Source organism: Talpa europaea, assembly GCF_964194135.1.
Source record: "Talpa europaea genome assembly, chromosome: 4".
NCBI classification, from domain to species: Eukaryota; Metazoa; Chordata; class Mammalia; order Eulipotyphla; family Talpidae; genus Talpa; species Talpa europaea.
Genome location: NC_140070.1, coordinates 17,466,131 through 17,484,156, shown reverse-complemented (window position 1 = coordinate 17,484,156; position 18,026 = coordinate 17,466,131). Strand labels below are relative to the sequence as shown.

At 42.7% G+C, this 18,026-nt stretch overlaps 1 protein-coding gene across 1 annotated transcript; it reads right to left on the bottom strand.

Moving 5' to 3' along the window:
* Positions 1 to 1,325: 1,325 nt before the first annotated feature.
* On the bottom strand, positions 1,326 to 17,380 carry TMEM192 (transmembrane protein 192; the record flags this gene model as incomplete). The annotated part of the gene is made up of 6 exons (XM_084232445.1): positions 1,326 to 1,464; positions 2,782 to 2,884; positions 4,049 to 4,183; positions 7,029 to 7,293; positions 11,855 to 11,998; positions 17,354 to 17,380. The coding sequence occupies 6 exons, from the start codon at positions 17,378 to 17,380 to the stop codon at positions 1,326 to 1,328; spliced, it is 813 nt and encodes a 270-aa protein (XP_084088571.1).
* Between the last annotated feature and the right edge of the window lie 646 nt (positions 17,381 to 18,026).

The window sequence follows — 18,026 nt, the reverse complement described above, 5'->3', positions numbered from 1 at the left end:
CAGAACAAAGAGATAAATTCCCAGAGAAAGTAATGGATCTGACATCACTTATGTAAAAGGATGGGAGGAGAAATCGGGAAACTTGAATTTTGAAAATACAATTCTGGCTTCCGTTTGTGAATGTTGTCACTTTGGGGATTCAATGCCTGCAGGTGAAGCCATCACCTCCATGTTCACAGAAAGGTCTTACATGGCAGGATCTAAAGGGACAGCTGTCTGTCCTCTATAGATCACAGGATGTGGCCAAATACTTCTCCTAAATAGCAGGGCAGGGCTCAATAGATTTCAAGTGAAATACTGATCCTGTAGCAAATAACCCCCCCATATCAGCAGCCCACATGATCACCAATATCCCCTCATGGTATAAGTTCCACCAAGATGCTGTTGGCAGCATGTAAAGGTGCCAAGAGCAATCCGATAAAGGGGCACACAGAGAACCTGGAGAATTAATGCCATCTACTTATAAAAATGCTTCATCTTACCTGTCGAATTAGTAATTTAAATTATTGGCACACATGTTGCTATCACATCTTATTCTCCAAATAATTTTAAACTTAAAATCACGAAAGTTGCCTTTCCTATCACTGAAGGCTTTGGGCCAATAAAGATATAATCAATACTGAAACACATGGCAACTTCTTGAAGGACACAGAGAGTCTAAAGACATCTCTAGATAGTTCTTCTGTTGCCCATGGAAGCCACTGCTGTTGCCAAAGCAATGGTTAGTCTAACACGGTCCAAGTCACCATCTCATTTTTCTTATTTCTGGAGTGTGAACTATGGGCATCTGCACTGTAAATCACATAGTGAGTGCGTTCCTTCCATGAGGAAACTCTACAAGAGCGACGTGGACCAAGCTTTATACAATATCACACATGTATGCAAAATACATGATAGGGCTCTTTGGGTAAAAACTTAGCCACAAAAATAACTTTTTCATCCACTGAAATGTGGGACAAACAAAACTAAAATAGACAGTCATGGCAGACTTTCTCTAGGGGTCTAAAGTCATATGGAAGAAGTGTTGACCAAAGAGATGTTTAAACTACGCCTTTAATCCTAGGATGAAGTAGGCATTTAAATAATGTAATGTGCAAAAAAGTCATTATTCCTCAGGTTGTCAAGGCTTCTACAAAGTACCTTTCAAATGAGCCACAAGTCACACAGGTTACTCAGCCACGCTGGGAGAACACAATGAGGCTTCCAAGAGAAATTATAAAACGTACTCAGCAAAAGCTGCAATTTCCAGTGGCATCTTGGCTTCCTATCAGTCAGGCTTGAGTACTCCGGATTCCTCTGCAGTTTCTGTCTTGATCTTGATGCTCTCACGTTCTGCTTGGCTGGGGGCCTAGGTCAGCGGATGTGAGAGCCAGCAGCCGCTTACTCAGCAGTGCATTGTGTCTCTTCAGGTACAAGATGATGTCCCCCTGCTTCTCAACAATTTCTTCCAGACTTGAACCAGTCCTGCAAGGGATCCAGGTGTTCATGGGTTGCACATGCCCCCCAGCACTCCTGAGTCTGCAAACAAGCCCCTACTGGTCCTCCGCACAGCACATGGTGTTACTTTTATTAGATCTTATGCACTAAGGCAATATTCCAAAATGAGATTCTTTCATGAATCATCTTAGTGACTCCACTCTTGAAAGAAATCTATTTTGTGAATTTCAATTTGAAATTTTAAAAACTTTCACAACTCTGAGACTTAAAAAAGGGCCATACTGCTTTAAGAAGCATCCTACCTAGTTTTAGAGTACTGTACAAGCATACAGTCTGAGTGGTTGGTTTAAATGCATTTAAAGAGAGAAGACAAAAATCACTTCATTAAGCAAGTGATGATCTAACATGAAAATAGGCAACTCTGACCATGAGAAGCATTCTGAAAAAAACCTGTACAGGTTTCCCTCGCTATCTGAAAGAAGAATGTTCATATTTTGAAATGCTCACACATTCCAACTCCCCCCCACATATCATATGGGTGATAATGCCCCAGGGCCAAAAAGCTGCCCACCAATTAGAAAGTGCTTTCAGATAGCAGAGGAAACCTGTATGGCTATTTTCCCCTCCTTTTTTGCATAAGACCTAAATTAAAATAGTAAAGAAGAATATATAATAAAAACAAATATACCCCCTTCCTACACCAGTCTCCTAGGTCTTACTGCTCAGAAATAATAGCTATCAAGTGTTTGGAATTTCCTTGCACTAATTTAAGATAAACACTGGGAATAACGGTGATAATTATGACAACAATCTATGAGTTGATTTTGAATGGTGACTAAAAATTGGTATTCAAGAAATAAAATATTCATGTGTTTTACTGATACTTAGATATTCTGTATGTGCTGAAACAGAAACATTTCAAGAGACAGTAAGTTTACTATCCAAAGTGAAGACCTATGCAAAGAATGGCCTCATGTGAATAAAACATATTTACAAATAACATGGTCAAATAACATGGTCACAGGCATGGGCCAAGGAAACTGTCTGAATGCCAGTTCTGACTTTGCCACTCAGTGACTTAGGTCACTAAGGTAACCTAGTAAGTCACCTTAAGCTCTGGTCTTCAGATGTTCATATAAAAGTAACAAACACTTAATATTTACTATATATCAAGCAGTGGAGATTCCCTGTCCTTTGTCTCTTAGCTAGGCTGCTCAAAATTTGTATGATGGTTTCAGGTTATCTTGATGGAGGACAGGGTTATTCTGAATGGACTCAAGTTTTCTAGATGCTGACTTTCAATAACCACTTTCTCTAATTTTTTACCCCTCCACCAAAGCTTACCTGAATCCAGTCTCCGAGGTAGTACTGCTGGAGTAAGCATAGGTTTTTTCTTCTTCAAGTATATCAGGCTGTGGTCTGGCTTTATTAAATTTTCGAATTTTCACTACAATAATAAAGTTGATATTGTCAGGTTAACTAATGATGAAAACTTTCTACTTAATTACATTAATTGGCTATACTGTGCACATGAGTTAATATGTAAAAAATGCTTCATAAAGTGAAAAAAATAGGTGTGCTTCTTGATGCATCCCAACATTTGAAAGACTCCTGTGCCAGATTGTAACTGGCAACACAGAGGCCTGTTGCTATTGACAACAGAAGCCACTATCGCTTCTTGTGTGCCTGTGCACAGGGGGCAGAGGGGACTGCCTGACCTGGCCTGCCTCCTTCAGTTCTGGGCCACTATCAGCGCAGAACAGGCTGATGCTTAAGCGATGAGGTGAAAAGGAAAGAAGAGGCGAGTGATCTGCAGTGGGTTCATCAGGAAGTACCAGGATGAAGAAGGCAATACAAGGGAGGAAATGGAACGAGACATCCTTGACCTACGGGAGGCAGGGAAGTCAGAAATGAGCGGCAGCTTAAGGCTTAAATGGCAAGATCACAACTGAGCTGGAGCCTGGGCCTCTACCAGGGAGAACAGTCAGCAACGCAGACTGACTGGAGAAGCTGGGCCACCTGTGAGGCAGGCAGGACATCAGTGAGGCAGAGTCCCTGAGCAAGGGCAGGATGTATTTCATGGAGGGAGTGATAAACTGTGTCAAATCGACACATTGGCAAGATGAAGACAGAATTTTACTATGTGGCGCACTGGGGAGAGGGAGGAAGGTGAGAGAGAGAGAGAGAGAGAGAGAGAGAGAGAGAGAGAGAGAGAGAGAGACCAACGCCAGACAGCTCCAGATTTAGAAAGAAGTAGGTTCTTAAATGGTTTATCCCAAAGCAAGCCTGAGTTAAATGCAGTTGTGTGTGTATAATTTATTTCCTTATCTTGTATTTTAATTTTAAATGCCAGTTGTCTCTGGAGAAGCAAAAGTTTGTGTCTTTTTGATTAGGTTACACTCCAGTGGATTAAAAAACTGTTCATGACCCAAATTGGAAATTTGTGACTCACTGGTATTTTCCCATTGACTTAAATGAGTCAGTCTGGATGTGCTCAGCAATGAGACTTAGGTGCCCGAGAGGTTCTCAACTGCGTGAAGAATTCCTTATCACAAAACTAATGGAGGAACTTTCCAGATCTTGATAGGAACAGCGCAGTTATAGTTCTCACCTGTATATATGAGCAGACATGTCAGGGAACATATCAGTTCCAGGGTCAGGATGGCCAGAATGAAGTCAAGGTATAACCTGCTGGCCTCAGGAAAGGAATGTTGCATGCACAATATGAAGAGAAGGGCCGTGTTGCCTGAGAGGGAAATAGGAACACAGGGTGAGCCAGAGTCCCCTGCAGGCCCCACAGGGCACTCACACCCAGAACCATCTGTTTCAGCAGTGATGAAGTTAAAGAATAAAAACCAAAATAAGCTTATCTTTTGAGGAAATTACACACACACACACACACACATACACTCACACACCTAAGATTTAATGATGCCTCCCCCTAATATAAATATATAGGAATCTGGACTTTCTTAAAAATTAAAACAAGAATAACAAAAAATATCAGGATAAAGCTAATCAATGTCAAGCAATACTATTACATGCCATAAAAAGAAACAGAATGTTCTCTATCCTCATAAAGTTACCTTCTTTTTCTTCAAATAAGACCCAAAAAAATGAAAATAGAAAAGAAGGTATTTACCTGCCCCATTGCTTTGATTTTCTGGGTCCCTAAGTGATACCATCCATGATTAAACTAAGAATCCAGTTCAAGAATTTGAAAGTCAGAGAGGAAGTAAAGGTCACACAATGTCTTGGTGGGCCTCAAAAATACTACTGATTCTTCTAGACTTGAGAAACTGAATGTTACTGTGGTCATGAAGTCCATAAAGTCTTTCAGGAATTAAAAAAAAGGTTTCTGCTGTTATCTTTGTTGGGAGAAAAGGGTTATAGTGACACCTGCTGACCAAAAAAAAGTCCACCAACCGCTGAACTAAGAAACCAGGCTCCTGGGTCAGAGAGGCCAAAAAAATCCCCCACCCCCCTTCAAGATGAGTCAAGATCAGCCATCTGTATAAAATTCTTAGCATGGCAGTTCTGCTTCACTGAGCTCGTCACTGAGTGTATGAACTTAGAGCTTGCCCTTTAAGAAAATGGACTAACAGATCATAAAGAGAAATAAAGATTAAATTCTGTAGAGCTTTCTTTTTGGAGAAAAAACTAATTTCTGATCCAGTTTCAAAATGTTTAAAGATTTATTCTGGACTCAAATAGAAAAATAGGGTCTTTTAAAAGACAGCAGAAACTTTGACTGCAGCGGAGCAAAAATCTTCCACTCCAAAATGTTTTTGGCTAAAGGTTCATTTCATTGCAGAGGACCTGAAGGCTGGTGGAGGTGCTTTTGATATTCACAGGCAGCCTTCTCTGTGAGACCTCTCCCTGGAAGAGGAATCTCTTTATTGCTTCTTTCCAGAAGACAGCACTTAAATCTGTATTCCTTGTCTAATGATAAACTTCCTAACTGACCTGCCCTTTCTCTTCCTCCTCCAAAGTCCCTGATCTCAGCTAAGGTAGTTAAGATGGCTGCCCTTGGGCAAGTTATGTGTCATGCTGAGGCCTCTCCTGTATATAGATATACATGCACACAGGAGGTATACATGTTACTATTAACCTTCTAATTGGTTTTTTCTCATTAGTCTATTTGAAGCTTGTTTGATTATTGCTTAGGAAAAAAACCCAGAAAGTACAGGATTTCTTTTGCACTCTCAGGTAGGATTTCATAACTCTCAGGCAAAAACACCTAAAGTTCAATTTAATTCCATTAAGCCTCTAAAATGTAAAGGTAGAGAAAAATAGGCAGGACTGCATTCTAATGCCTGCATGGACTTTCTGAGTTCACCTCCATAATTTGTTTTTCAAGTTTTCCACATTGGATAATGCATTTTATTACATAACAGGTGCTCTCTCTTATTACAAGTAAAGCACTGAGCTTCATTTAAAATAAAACAATCCCCTTTTCTTACCTTACAAACATCAAATAACAATAGCATTTATATCTCCTTGAGTAAGGGGGAGGGGAAAGAGTTTATATTTCTCACAGGAATACATGGACACCATCTTCAAAATGAAGGGGTACAGAAAATGCTACCCCAAAACATATGTTTTGGGCATAAGGATTATTTTTAACTGATTATTTTAAGAAACGCACACACAGTAAAAGCTCTGGAAACCAAGTAAAAATTACCCTTTTCTAAGGGATTATTTACATTTATAGGGAAATCTTACCACTCTCTGTACCAGGAAGACCAAATCTCTAGAAAGCCTTTCAATGGAGAAGGCAGCACTAAATTCTGCATACCAACCATCCTCTCCTTTCAAGTGCTTTGACTCATAACCTTCTTTAATTGCTGTCTCCCTCACCACACCCTCCCTGCCTCCAAAATTTTCTTTACTTTTTAGCTGGAAGCTAAAGTGGTGGCTTGAGCTGTTTGGGAAAATCACTCAGTTTTCCTGGGCCTCACCCATGTACATAGGAGGTTGGCATGTTATTTAAATTCTGTTTGTTTTTCTCCTGTTAATATGTCTTTGATTACTGTGGGGTCTCAGTCAAGAACCTATAAGGGTAAAGAGAAAATTATTTTTCCTCCTGTTCAACAAACATAGATTTCAAGGACAACTATTGCAGTATATAAGTGGAGCTTCAAGACAATGAGGTGAATGAATTTTAGTGGCCATAACACTCTCACAAAAAGGAGATAATATATTTGATTATAAAATCAAAATCAAGGGAATGATTAGTACATCAGGAGACATCACTTGTCTCTTAAAGGGGAGAGAGTAGGAGGGACAACAGACCATCATAGCAAGACCTTTCAGAAACTGGCAGTCTGTCACCATATAAATTGAGTACAAAATAAACAAATACAAGAGTTGGGGTTCACCACTTCATACCCAGATTTCCAACTCTGGAGTCCAGTTCTGAGCCAGTAGGATATGCTGCCTAGCACTGTGTGCTAAGTGCAGCTGGGGATAAAAAGGAAAAAAATGTTTTAAATTTTAAAAAATAATATCAAACTTTACATTCCCTTTCTGGGGTCATTTTTACCACTCTAGTAAGCCAGAGACAAGCTGAGAGAGACAACTCTGCTTACCAGTGGAGTGGATCGTGAGTGCAAGTCTTTTAAGATGCTTTGTCGACTGGTAGATCATGTTATAGCCTCGTTTTCTTACTTTGCTGTGGTGATGCTGAATGTATCGTTCCAGAAGGAAATGCAGAATCCACAAGATAACTTTCCCAAGGATTATGACTGTCTGAACTTTCAATGGGTTGGTATAGTTTCCTGGGCACTTGTCCTCATTTGGATTGGGGTAAGAACAAAGCACACCTGTTAAAAATGCTAAAATAACAAACACAACCTGGAGGAAAGAAAAGCAGTAGGATTATTATTCAATATTTGGATTTAAGAAACAATCACTATCTAGCACATACTTAGAGCTATCTATGAATTTGTAATCCTGTTTTTATAAGTGATTTTTTCTTTTTTTTTTTTTAAAGATTTATTTATGCATACAAGAACTGGAGTACAGGCCAGACATGTGGGGGGGTGAGAGAATTCACCAGAGACAGTGGGGAGCAGAACAGGCAATTGACTGAAATATACTGCTGAGGGAAGCAGCGGGAAAGTCAGGAGAGGTCTGCTGCACCATGTGGGTAGCTCCCTCGCCAGGGATCAAACGCGTGCTGCAGTGGCTGCAGATAGCTTCTTAGATTGCCTCTTAATCCCTTGCGCCACCAGGGAGGCCCAAGTGATTTTTTTCTTAATTGCAAGTTTTACAAATCTTTTATAAAGAAAATTTATAGAAAAACTTGTAGAATATTTGTAAAGTTATAAATTAGAAAATAAAAATCACTTCAATCCCATCTAAAAGAAATACTTAAAGGCAGTTTTCTGCCCATTTTGCTTATTAGAAGAGTAAAAACAGTTAATTTAGCAGCTCAAAGGTAACTAATAAAATCATGGCTTAAAAATATTTATTTCCAGTTTCAGTACTAAAGAACCAGAATAACCAATTATTTTGACAAAAATTTAAGAGATTAGTGCCAAAACAGAGGCAAACATACATTCTCATGTACTACTGACCTGCCTGGGAATTGCTGTTGAAAAATAATTTGGAAATATCTTGAGCCTGAAATCCTACCTTAAGGATACTATCCCTCAATAATAGTAAAAGCACCAAAACCAAGAATATATGGAAGTAAACATTTGCTACAATTGTTTCAATATTTGGAAAAAAAGCAGAAAACTACATATGTTTATGTGCCCAACCATAGCAGAATGCTTGAATAAATTAAGGGGCAACTACACACACACAATGAGATATTCAGTTAAAAAAGAGTCCCTGTGTATTTTGTTCCGACAGTATCAGGGAGAAAAAGAAATACACCCCTACCCCACGGGTTCTTGTTTGGCTGGTCCAATAATCAAATTAACATTAGATTGGTGGGAGAAAAAACTAAGTTTAATTATGTATATACAGGGACTCTATATAGAAAGAAAGATTCCGGGCTTCCCTGGTGGCGCAGCGGTTGAGTGCTGGGTTGCGAAACTGCCCGCAGCCTCTGCAGAGCCGGTTCGATCCCTGGTCACCAGACGAGGGTCCCACATGGCACGCAGACCTCTCCTGCTGCCCGCTGCTCCCCTCAGCAGTGTACTTTGTCAGTCTGCCTTTTCTGCTCTCCGCTCTGGCTCTGGTGAATACTCTCACCCTCCCGCGCTTCTGACTGTACCCAGTGCTTATATAAATCAATCAATCAATCAATCAATCTTTAAAAAAGAAAGAAAGAAAGATTCCAAGGTCAGAGAGGGAAAATGAGGTATAGAGCCTGAGCAGAAGAAAGGGATAAGGGCCTGGAGCTTGAAGGAGTGGAGAGGGATTCTCACAGGACAGGAGAGAGTGACTCATGATAAAGACCAGATGCTCTGTAATTAGACATTTGTCCTGCCATAAAATAGATTTCTCCAGTTGAAAGGTTAGTTATGATAAAACCCCTACATCTGGGTAGTACCCTAGATTTTCATTCTTCTAGGTAGTAAAGGGGGTGGTAAACCTTTCTTTTGAGGCTGTAGGACCTTGGCTGACCTCAGCCCAAAATAATCCACCTGCCAAAGTGGCATATCATTGGGGGAGAGCTATCCTTCAATGGGTTATGTTAAGATGAAGAGATGTTGTAGAGTAAGTAGTTCAAGGATGGTACCCAAAGCAGCAGCATCAAAATCACCTGAGAACTTGTTAGAAATGTCAACTCTCAGGCTCCACCCCAGACCCAGATGGGGGCGGGGAGGTGCAGTCCAGCAATCTGCATGGGGAGTCAGATAGGTAGGGGAGTTTGAGAAACACTATAGGGTAGTAAATAAAATAAAATCCTTTTTTTTCTTTTTGGAAAGAAATGGGGGAAATCCTCTTGTACAGGGACCAATCTTTTTGTATGTAGTTGTATGAATTAACAAAAGGCACTAAATGAGGGACACCAGCCTGACCCTATATGGGGAAACCAGCTGAAGCGGGGAAAATACTATGATTTCACCTTGGTATACTTCGCTAATGTTTTACTGGTTACAATAAAGAAGTATTCTGTAATTTTAAAAATGCAATAAAGGAAAAAACTTGAAAGCTATCATTAGCACCTCCAACAGCATAAATCTTAACATATAATAAATCTATTTAAAATATATGTGATTTTTCAAAGTAATGTCAAGAGCAGTACTATTTGCTGTGGCAACTGAAGATGCATATCACCACCAAGCAAAAATTGAAATGTCAACACAACCCTAGAGTAAATTACAATGCTCACGGAACCCAGCCAATCCCTTTTATATACAAAATAGTATATAAAAATAGTTTTCTTGCTTTTTAACAGTTAAGACGGTCTTAGCCTGAAAATTAAGGGCAATCAATCCCATATGTCATATGCATGTAATTTATTTTAGTTTTATTGACAGATAATTGGCATGTGTTTAGTACAGCATGACTTGACTTACATATATTGCAAAATGATCACCACAATAAGTTTAGTTAACTGCTCCACTGCATATAGATACAGAACAAAGCAAAAAAAAAAGAATTTTTTCCCTTGTGATGAGAACTTCAGGATCTACTCTTAGCAAATTTCAAATATACCACACAGCAGTTAACTATAATAATCAAGTTGTATGTTACCTAAGTAAATTATAGTGCTTATTTAGTTCATGCATTTGACCACCTTCACATCATTTAATATAAAAGGTTTTAAAAAGTGATGTGTGTGTGTGATATACATACATGAAGTGTATGTTTCTATAAATTAAAGAGCACAGGTTTCCCCCACAATCTGAAAGTAAAACGTTCCTATTTGCTCTGAACTGGTAGGTTATTTTGGGGTCTGAGAACGCTGTTACTCATTTATATGAAGAAATAGTGAGTATTCCCAGACTCAAAACACAATACACTATATTATACCAAGTAGAAATGGTTTACTTCTAGATATCAGGGGAACCTGTATTTTATATAAAAAGATAAACAGCCACAATCTGGGGACAGGAGGTTACCTCTGCGTGTGTGGCACTAGGAAAGCAGTGCATTAGTTGGTATCTGGGGACCAGGAAAGTGTGACAAAGCCACACCACGCTGATGGGATCCATATAAGGGAAACATCTAGATGCAGGTCTCCCCTCAATATAGTCAATTCTAAATGCAAGCCTTGCACAGCACATCTCACTGGAGATGCAGCTACGCCAGTCAACCAACCACATCCACCAACCACATCCACAGTCCTCACACAAAGCAAGCAAGGAGTGGCCAGAATTTGCCCTCTGGATTTTTCACACTGTAGCAAAGACACAATAACTGAAACCATGAAGACTTGAGTGGTGCTACCAAGGAGCCAAGATCATTCACATATGTGATCTGTTTTTCATTCTTTTATCTAATGATGTTGAATTTTATTTTCATTGAGATATTACTGACATAACTATAAATGTAAAGTATACAATACTGGTTTGATACATTTATATACTGCAATATGATTACTGCAGTATCTAAAACCTCTACCACACTACATAATTATTTCTTTTTTGTGGGGAAAAGAGATAAGATATTTAGTCTCTTAGCAACTTCAAAATTTCTAAGACACTATTTTGAACTATAGTCATCACGCTGTGCAACAGATCTCCAAGACTTATCTATGAGTTGCCACACAGATGTTTTTTAAAATCCCCCCACATTTGTAATCTTATCATATAAAACATGGGCCAACATTCTATGTATTGTTCTGCAGCAACTTAACATCATTCCTAGGTGTAGATAAACTGATAGATTTCTGTCAGCACATCTAGATTTATCTGCATCTTTTTCATTTTTGTCACTGAAAAAGTAACACATCCAGATGTTAAAAATAAGTCAGATCATACAAAAAGCAACAGTAAAATATATGAGGTATCCCCTCCACTGTGGGCCTGACCTCCATGCAAATAGCAACTAGTATTAAAAGGGTCTTTTAAGTTAAGAATCCTTCTGGAAATGTTCTACTAGACATGTACATAGGAACCAGTCCCTTCACCTTCCTTGGGAAGTGTGCAAACAGAAACATTCTGTACACATATTGTAAACCTGGCTTTTTTCCACTCAACAATGTAGTAGGGAAGGCCAATCTATGCAAACTACGCGTCCTCCTGTTTCTCGTTAAAGCCGGCACCTGTGAGTTCCTCTGGCTGGTGGCAGTTTGCAAGCTCTCTTGATCACGAACCACACTGGCTGTCAGCAGCACTACTCTTGCACATGTACCAATGTGTCTCCAATGAATTCTTTCAAGTAGAGGCATGAATGAAAAACTATGCACATTTTAAATATTCACAGCTATCCCTAAATTGCCCTCTGAAGAGTTTACATATTTTCTAAGAAGATCACCTCCGTATGGATCGCGTTCTCCCAGCCAACTTACATGTATGAACAGGAGGAGGTTTGCTATGATGACCGTGGGAAGAGGCTGGAATCTGGGTCTAAAATGAGCATATAACACATGTGGGAGATGCTGGGTGTCAAGAAGCGGGTCGTCATCAACACTCTGGGTGAAATCCAATGAACCCTGGGATGGAGAGAAGCAGAAAGAAGCAAGCTATAATAACCTTCCGGGATCGTATTTCTAAGGCAAACTACTAAAGTCTAAAGCTTTACAAATCATCACACAAGTCAGAAGCAAGAAAATGCTTTTAAAACCTAAAACCAGTTTTAAAAAGAAATACCATCAACCTCTAGATAACAACTGTGGACACATTGTTGAAAACAAGTATTAAAACAGGTTGAGGAAATCTGGGTTTGTTTCATTCAGATGAGATTAGAGCAAAGGATTTTCTTCAGACCCTCAAAATGTATTGATTTATCGGTCATTATTATATTCGTGATGAAATACTTCTGTTCATGGTTCTTAAATGATGTCCCAGTGTCCCACAAAAGTTTAGAAAGTTAGTAGAGGCTTTGGGTTATGATAGAAATATTCTACAGGATTAACAAAACCAGACCATCCAGAGGCCCATGGGGAGAGTCTTGTAGATTCTCAATGGAAACAACCCAGGGCAATGTCACTGAAGAAGTGACAGAGGCCACTGCAACCTAAAGGTCATTTCATTTTGTTTCAAGGCCTTCTCTTGACAGAACAGGCCACTAGCTCAGCTCCCCTAAACTATGGGGGACACACAGCCAGGCCCCCAGTGAATGCCTGAAACCTCAGATGGTACTGAGCCCTGTCTATACTGTATTTTCCCTGTACATATATACCTGTGATGGTTTCACTTATAAATTAGGCACAGCAAGAGATTAACAACTGTAATGAATAATAAAATAGAACAATTTACAATATACTGAAATAAAAGTTAATGTAAATGTGGGCCCACTCTCCCCCAAAATATCTGACTGTAGGTAATATTTTTGGAGCATGGTTGACCACAGGTCTCTGGAACTGCAGAGAAAGAGGGGCTATAGTACTTTTGGGTGTCTGATGCAAATAACAATCTCTCATTTCCAGAACCTTACTGAAAACTATTATATATTAGGTGCTAGGCCCGAGATAGAATACAAGACTGTCCCTGTCCAGGTTAGGGATAAAGGTAGGCAGGACTAAACACAAGAACACGCAACAGAATATAGTGCAGGGGAACACGATAGGGAAGCACTTAGTAAATTTTAGCACATGAACAGCCCTCCCAGGGCTTCCTAATTCCGCATCGGTATCAAAGATCTGGGTTAATCAGGAGAGAGGGTGGGAGCTGTGAGGATCATCAACTCTGAGCAGAGACTGTAAGGGCCGTGGCTAAGGGCAGGCTTCCGAGGGTCAGATGCAAGGTCTACTGCCTTCCAGTTGTGAACTGGGCCTCCACTTCCTCATTTTAAAAAGGCAAATATCAGCAACCACTTCACAGCTTTGCTGGGAAGATTACGTGACTTACTACCCGTGAACATGCTCAGCGCACTGCCTGGCACAGAGCAAGCAATCCGTGTGCACCAGCCATTGTCTCTACGCTTGACGTTTCCTTGCTTGGCACATGATATTGCCATTTTAACTCCTACATCGGTTCTTTCCTCCGTATTCCACACCCTCATATTTCTCAGGGGCTTTGCTAAAACCTTCCAGTCTCCAGAGCTTGGCAAGCTCTCTCAGTGCACAGAGTTCCCCCAAAAGTAAGATGCTGGTTCCTCTCCTCCCAACCGCAGGCACCACCCCATTATCCTCAGCACAAAGTGCAAATCCTGTCTGGCCATCTGCTCTACCATCCATGCCCAAGCTACTTTTCTGGGTCTGCCTCTCACCATCTTCCTCCTCATGCTGGCTCTCATTTCCCATCTGCCACGAAACCCTTTCCAGCTCTTGCTGTGAATCTTCCCCACCTGTCACAGGTTTGTCTCAGTCAAAATGCCGCTTCTCTGGGCCACCCCTCCTGCCCCCTCACCTGACAGGCAGTTTTCATCTCTATGAAGTGAACCTGCATCTATTTTCCATCTTCCATGTGCCTTTTTAACTTAATGCACATTTACAGTATGTTTTCAATGGCCATGTTTGCTATTTTGAGCATATGTCATTTCTGATTCACTTTCTGTTGACTAACCACAGGTCACATATTCCTGCTTCTTTGTCTGCCTGGCAATTTGGGATTGGTCATCAAGCATTGCAAAATTACCTCCTGGGATGCTGGACATGTTTGTATTCCTAGAAATGTTCTTGAGCTTCTTTAACTGCATCCTGGGATGCAGTTAAGTTTCCTGGAAACAGTTTGATCGCAGTGGTCTTGCCTTTAAGACTGGTGAGGTGGGAACATGGACATGTTCAATCTAAGGGTAACTATTCCCGCCTGCTGAGGCAGGACTTTCTGAGGACACCACTGAATGCTCTGAGCCGTGGGGCAGGAGGGACAGGCACTCTGCTGGCCCTGCATGAGCACAACTGCTGTTCCTTCTAATCCTTTTGGGGGAATCTTTGCTAGGCCTTGGAATTTCCTTCCAGGCAAGCTCCGAGCAGGACTCTGCACATCTTAAATTCTCCCTGGGGCAGCTCTCCCCTCTCCAGGCACCCTGTCCTGGGAACTCCAGTGGCCTCAGTATCCCCACACACTCAGCTCCATTTCCTAACCTCAGGGAGTGTCCGAGCACCACCCCATTTCCCCTCCCTTGACTCAGCCTGCTCACTCTCATGGAGGTTGTCTGGGGCGATCATAGGGCTCACCTAAGAAGTTTCCCATCTCTCAGAGATCACTGTCCTTCACCCCTCATACCCTGTATCTCCAAAAGTGTTGTTTCATAAACTGTATATTGCTTTTTGGATGTTCAGGCTGAGGGGTAAATCTAGTCCCTGTAACTCTACCTTGGCTGGGCAAAGAAGTCCCCACTGCCCTCGTACACACTTTTATTATAACTGACAACACTAAGCACAAGGTAGCAAGGTTGCTTCACAAGGGCAGGGACGCTGCATTGTGTTCTTTGTACCTTTATGTTCTTTGTTCTTTGCACCAGATACACAGCAGGTGCTCAGTGTGTGCTGAGAAAGGGAAACAGACCATCCTTGTGAACATGGGAGACCCAGACCTTAAACAAAGCTAGAACTGAAACCTGAACTGTAAGAAAACAGTCTACTTCCTATTTCCCCCCTCCGCCTTCTCAAGCACCTTCTCTAGCTTCAATGAACTGTCTTAAGAGGCTCACTGGCAGCCTCGCTTCCCTTTTACAGAATCCAACTCATCTTTCCAGTTCCCAACCAAGACTTAAGTTCTCTCTGAGAGTGTTTTCTCCATTAAAACTGCTAACGTGTACAGCCCATAATATTAATTTAGAGTATTTCTTCTGCTGTCTTGCACCCTCTGCTTTTCATGTGTATGCCGGTTTTCCTGACTACACTGAAGGAGCCGGGGCATTGCCGGGGTTTCTTCTCTATGTCGCTTATTAATGTTCAGTAAATGTATTTGGTGGCTCTCAAAGATACAATTAGGAAATATATATATAATCATACATATAAATCACACCCTGTCACTCTCTGCAAGTCACCATCTGCAAGTATAAGTGGAGGGAAGCCAACTCCTGCTTCCAAATAACTTTATTCCACTATTAATAATTACAAGACTACCTGTAGAAGAAATCTATTGTTTTGCAACACCAAATCTCTTCCCTCTCCCTTTATAATGGCAACACTATTTCCTTTAGGGAACCTCCCTCTACCACATTAAGTCTCTCAGGCTACACCCTTCCATACTCTTCACTGTCCTCTGGCCCAAGACTGGTCATGGAACCAGCATAGACGGGGCCTATCCAGGTGTCTCTGGGAGCCGAAGACAGTGGCTGAGATTCATCCCAAGGTGGATGTTAAAAGCACTGTCACTTTTCTAGAACTCTCTTTATTTGCATATTTTCACAGGCCTACATGTTCTTCCATTCTATAACCCTTCAAGTAAATCCCTTTCCACCTTAATTAGCCTGAGCTGGTCTCACTGTTTGCCAAAAAATGATCCCTAACTAAAAAACCTTTATCTACCTTAACTCACTTAAGTCTGGGACTATGACATGATCCTTTTTAACTTTTAGTTTTTTACTGAATCATAGAAAAATGTACAAAATACCCAAAGAGGCAACTTGTTCAGTTCTAAAGAGACTGAGCTGTGGAGCTTTCGGTGAAATATTAACCACCAGCTGTTTGGTGAAACACAGGATTGTACTCATCCTAAAGCTAAAAGCTACAGATCTAAAAACACTGCGTAACTGGCACCAACCAAAAAGCATTTTTCTAAGAGTCTCTCATTCTCCTTTTAGTCATTTTTTTCCCATGAATTGTCAGCACTCGAGTCACCCTTAAAAATTGAAACGCTAAGTTCTTCTTTATAGAAGAGTCTCAAATATATCTGAAATGTATTTCTAGGTCTTAAGAGTTAGTTTTCCATGTCTCAACTGAAAAAAAAAACAGCAATTGTTAGTCTTATCGTTGGAAATTGGCTTTTAGTCAAGATAACTATGCTGCTGTTTGTGCAGGAACCTATGGTCTGATGGGGCTGGTTTTTCTTGTGTCTTGTCTGATGCATCTCATTCAAAGATAGTATCATGGGGGGGGATTTAAAAAAACAAAGATAATATAATTATACTATTATTAATTTATATTAGTCTAAATTAATGCTTCAATAACTGTCAGCTTTCCATTTCTCAAGGCTAAGAACTGCACTACGGACCAATGGGGCAACCCAGTTAATTCTGGGCACCAAAACATGTTTTCCCTCAATTTTTTTAATCTATTTAAATTGTACTGTACTGAAGCAAACAACTTTGCAATTAGCCCATCACTCCGAGCAATACAGGGCAAACCAGGCCACCGGGATTTTAGCAACACGGCCAGGCTCCATCCAGTTAAGGAGATTGAAAAATCCTGTCATTCCTTCCTTGCCTGGATTCAAAACAGCACGACACTGTTTTTCTCCAGGGTGTTTCCGGGCGCTGCTGGCCACAGGTCTGCGCGGGGGCCGCTGGCCGCGTCCTCAGGCCCCTCGGGCCAAACCGGGGACCCGCCAGGGGGGAGATTCTCCCCGGAGGCGTCCAAGCCGCGCGCCCCGCGGCCCGGCGCCCAGAAGCACGCCCCGGGCCGGGCTGTCAGGCCAGGCGCGTCACGTGAATATCCAGTTTCGGGTCCAAGCCGCGCGCGGCACGCGGGCAGGCGCCCCCCCTGCGCCCCCAACGCGCGCGCCCCCCGCCCGGCAGCCCCCCGGGACAGGGAGCCCGGAGCCCGGGAGGCGCAGGCCCCACAGCCCCCACCCCGGGGCCGCCCCCACAGCCCCACGCCCCGCCCGCCCCGCGGGAGGCGCCCCCTCCCGGCGCGCGCGGGCGGATCCGCGCGCCCCGCCGCCCCCAGTCCCCGCCCCGCGCGCCCGGCCCAGGAAGCGGGTTCGGGGCCCGCCGCCCGCCACGGCCGCGCACTCACGTCCTCCGGCCTGGCCCCCGCCGCCATCTCCCGACGCCCCGGCCGGAGCCCGGGCCGGCCGGGCCTCTCCGCCTGCGCCCCGCGCCGCCGCCGCCCCGGGAAAATTGGCACCTCCTGGGCCCGCCCGCCCCGCCGCGACACACCCTCGGCGCCCGGCCCGCCCCGCGCCCCGCGCCCCGGCCGCGCCCCCGCGCGCGCGATTGGCCGAGGCCGAGGGGGCGGGCCCGCCGGGCCGGGGCTGGGGACGCGGGGTCCCGGGGATCCCCGCGTTTTCGGCTGGGGTTCACTGTGGACCGGACACTTAGCTGTTAAAGGACGCGCTCTCAGCCCAAGAATTTCACTTTTCCGCCGCCGCTTGTTTTTTAAAGCATTAACTTTGGGGCCTCCCTGGTGGCGCAAGGGGTTAACCGCACTTGAAGCAAACCGCAGCCTCGAACCCCCGCCTGCGCAGGGAGCAGCCCACAGGGCGCGGCAGACCTCTCCTGACTGCCCGCTGCTCCCCTCGGCAGTGTATCTCAGTCAGTCTGCCTGTTCTGCTCCCTGCTCTGTCTCTGGTGAATCCTCTCACCCCCTGCCCAACTGGCCTGTACCCCTGTTCTTGTATGCATAAATAAATAAATCTTTAAAAAAATTAATAAAGCATTAACTTTCCCCCGTCTTGCTTACCTTTGTT